Source organism: Gymnoscopelus microlampas (genome assembly GCF_963454915.1).
Source record: "Gymnoscopelus microlampas genome assembly, chromosome: 10".
In the NCBI taxonomy this organism is placed as follows: Eukaryota; Metazoa; Chordata; class Actinopteri; order Myctophiformes; family Myctophidae; genus Gymnoscopelus; species Gymnoscopelus microlampas.
In genome coordinates, this window is record NC_139947.1 from 40,760,561 (window position 1) to 40,762,251 (window position 1,691).

General features: G+C 43.5%; 1 protein-coding gene across 1 annotated transcript in view; it reads right to left on the reverse strand.

Annotated features, from left to right (window-relative positions):
* The window catches only part of LOC311054227 (PDZ domain-containing protein 4-like), a gene marked incomplete at both ends in the record, with an annotated part of 33,910 nt that extends 32,806 nt beyond the window's left edge, over nucleotides 1-1,104 (reverse strand). The window contains one exon of the mRNA XM_084070105.1: nucleotides 1,045-1,104. Coding sequence (XP_083926231.1) covers nucleotides 1,045-1,104 — 60 coding nt within the window. The remainder of the gene's footprint in view (nucleotides 1-1,044) is intronic.
* Nucleotides 1,105-1,691: the final 587 nt, after the last annotated feature.

The window sequence follows — 1,691 nt, forward strand, 5'->3', positions numbered from 1 at the left end:
TGTCAGGATGGAAGCAGAGGAAATATCAGACTGGACTAATCACATTGTTCTTTGTGATGTCACAGAGAGAGAGAGAGAGAGAGAGAGAGAGAGAGAGAGAGAGAGAGAGAGAGAGAGAAACATAGAGGAAGAGACAAAAAGAAAGTCCCTACCCACCACCATGGAGGTTGTGGGTTCGAATCCACCGTGGTGCATCTGGCTTTGTGTCTGTCCTTGTCCTTTATGTGATTATGTCTAAGATGATGCAGTGCTAATGGAGCATGTCCTCTTTTGGCTAATATACTGTAACATCATAATGCATTAGTTCACTCATGGAGTACCGACAATTAGTGGCTTCTGGATGTTGACAACAAAACAGTGCGACTAGTTGTTACCGGGCTCATGATACACATTTTTGATACGCATTGGTGTTATATTAGTCTCTTCAGAAGTTACAGTACTGTATATACAGTATGTGCCTTTTTGTGACAGGCCACAGGCGTTGCTACGCCCCCCTTTTGGCCATTTGACGGTAAAAGTTAAGCGTTTGGTCCTTGGGCCCATACCAACCTTTAGATATCCTACTAAATAATCTGCTAACAGACAGACAAAAAATATATACGCAGACAGGGGTGAAAATATCACCTATAAGTAGTGAGTGTTTCAGGTCCAGGGACAGTTCAATTACATTGAGTGCTGCTGTTCAGTACAAAGGACAGCTCCTCTCTGAGCTCATTCAGATAGTACACCTATATAGTGTTTCTAGAATACAACCATAATACAGTATTCTTTTCCATAGTACAGAACAGTGTGTCTCTCTAGTCTAGTCACACACACACACACACACACACACACACACACACACACACACACACACACACACACACACACACACACACACACACACACACACACACACACACATTGACTGGGTATGACAAATCATAATTTAAAGTTTAAGTTTCACTGAATCCACGATAAGCTCTATGTCGTGTCTCTTGCTGACTTGAGGACAGAAATGCAGCAGTATTAATAAACAGACTGATTGAATGGAGGAGGTCTTACCTGGAACATCACTCTATACTGCTCCTCAGGCCGGTCCACCACGCACATGTTACACCCCATGACTCCTGATCTCTCTCTTCTCTCTTCTTTGTTTTCCTTTCTTCTTTCTTTCTTTCTCTCTCTCTCTTACTTATATCTCTTTCTCCCTTCTCTTCTTGTTACCTTCTCTCTTTGTGGGTTTTCTAGAGGCTGCAGGGAGCCCAGCCGTGGTTCAAGGTCGATACTCCTCCACCTCTGTTGTCCTCTCTTTTCTCTCCTCTTTCTCTCTGACCTTTTCCTTTGATCTCTCTGTCTTGCTCCTTGTCCTCAGGGGGGAACGATTAGGGTCCTTACTTTGTCTTTTAGTCCTTATTTTCTTTTGCCCTCGTGGGTCTTGCCCTTTGCCCTCCTGAAGGGCTGTGTGTGTCTGTGCCCTTTGCACAGTTATCTCCTTGTCGCTTTCTGTTATTAGTCTCTTTCTCGTCTTTTCCTCGTATTCTCAGCTCAAATCTTTTTCTTTCTCCTTTTCTCTCTCTCTCTGTTTACTACTGCACTTCTCACTCTCTCTTTTTTCCAATCGTTTGTCTCTTAGCTGGCTTCTCTGTTTGTCATTAAGTCTGGGACAAAGAGGTCAGGGTGTTGTTATCAGCGTAGGTCAGTAGGTCCAA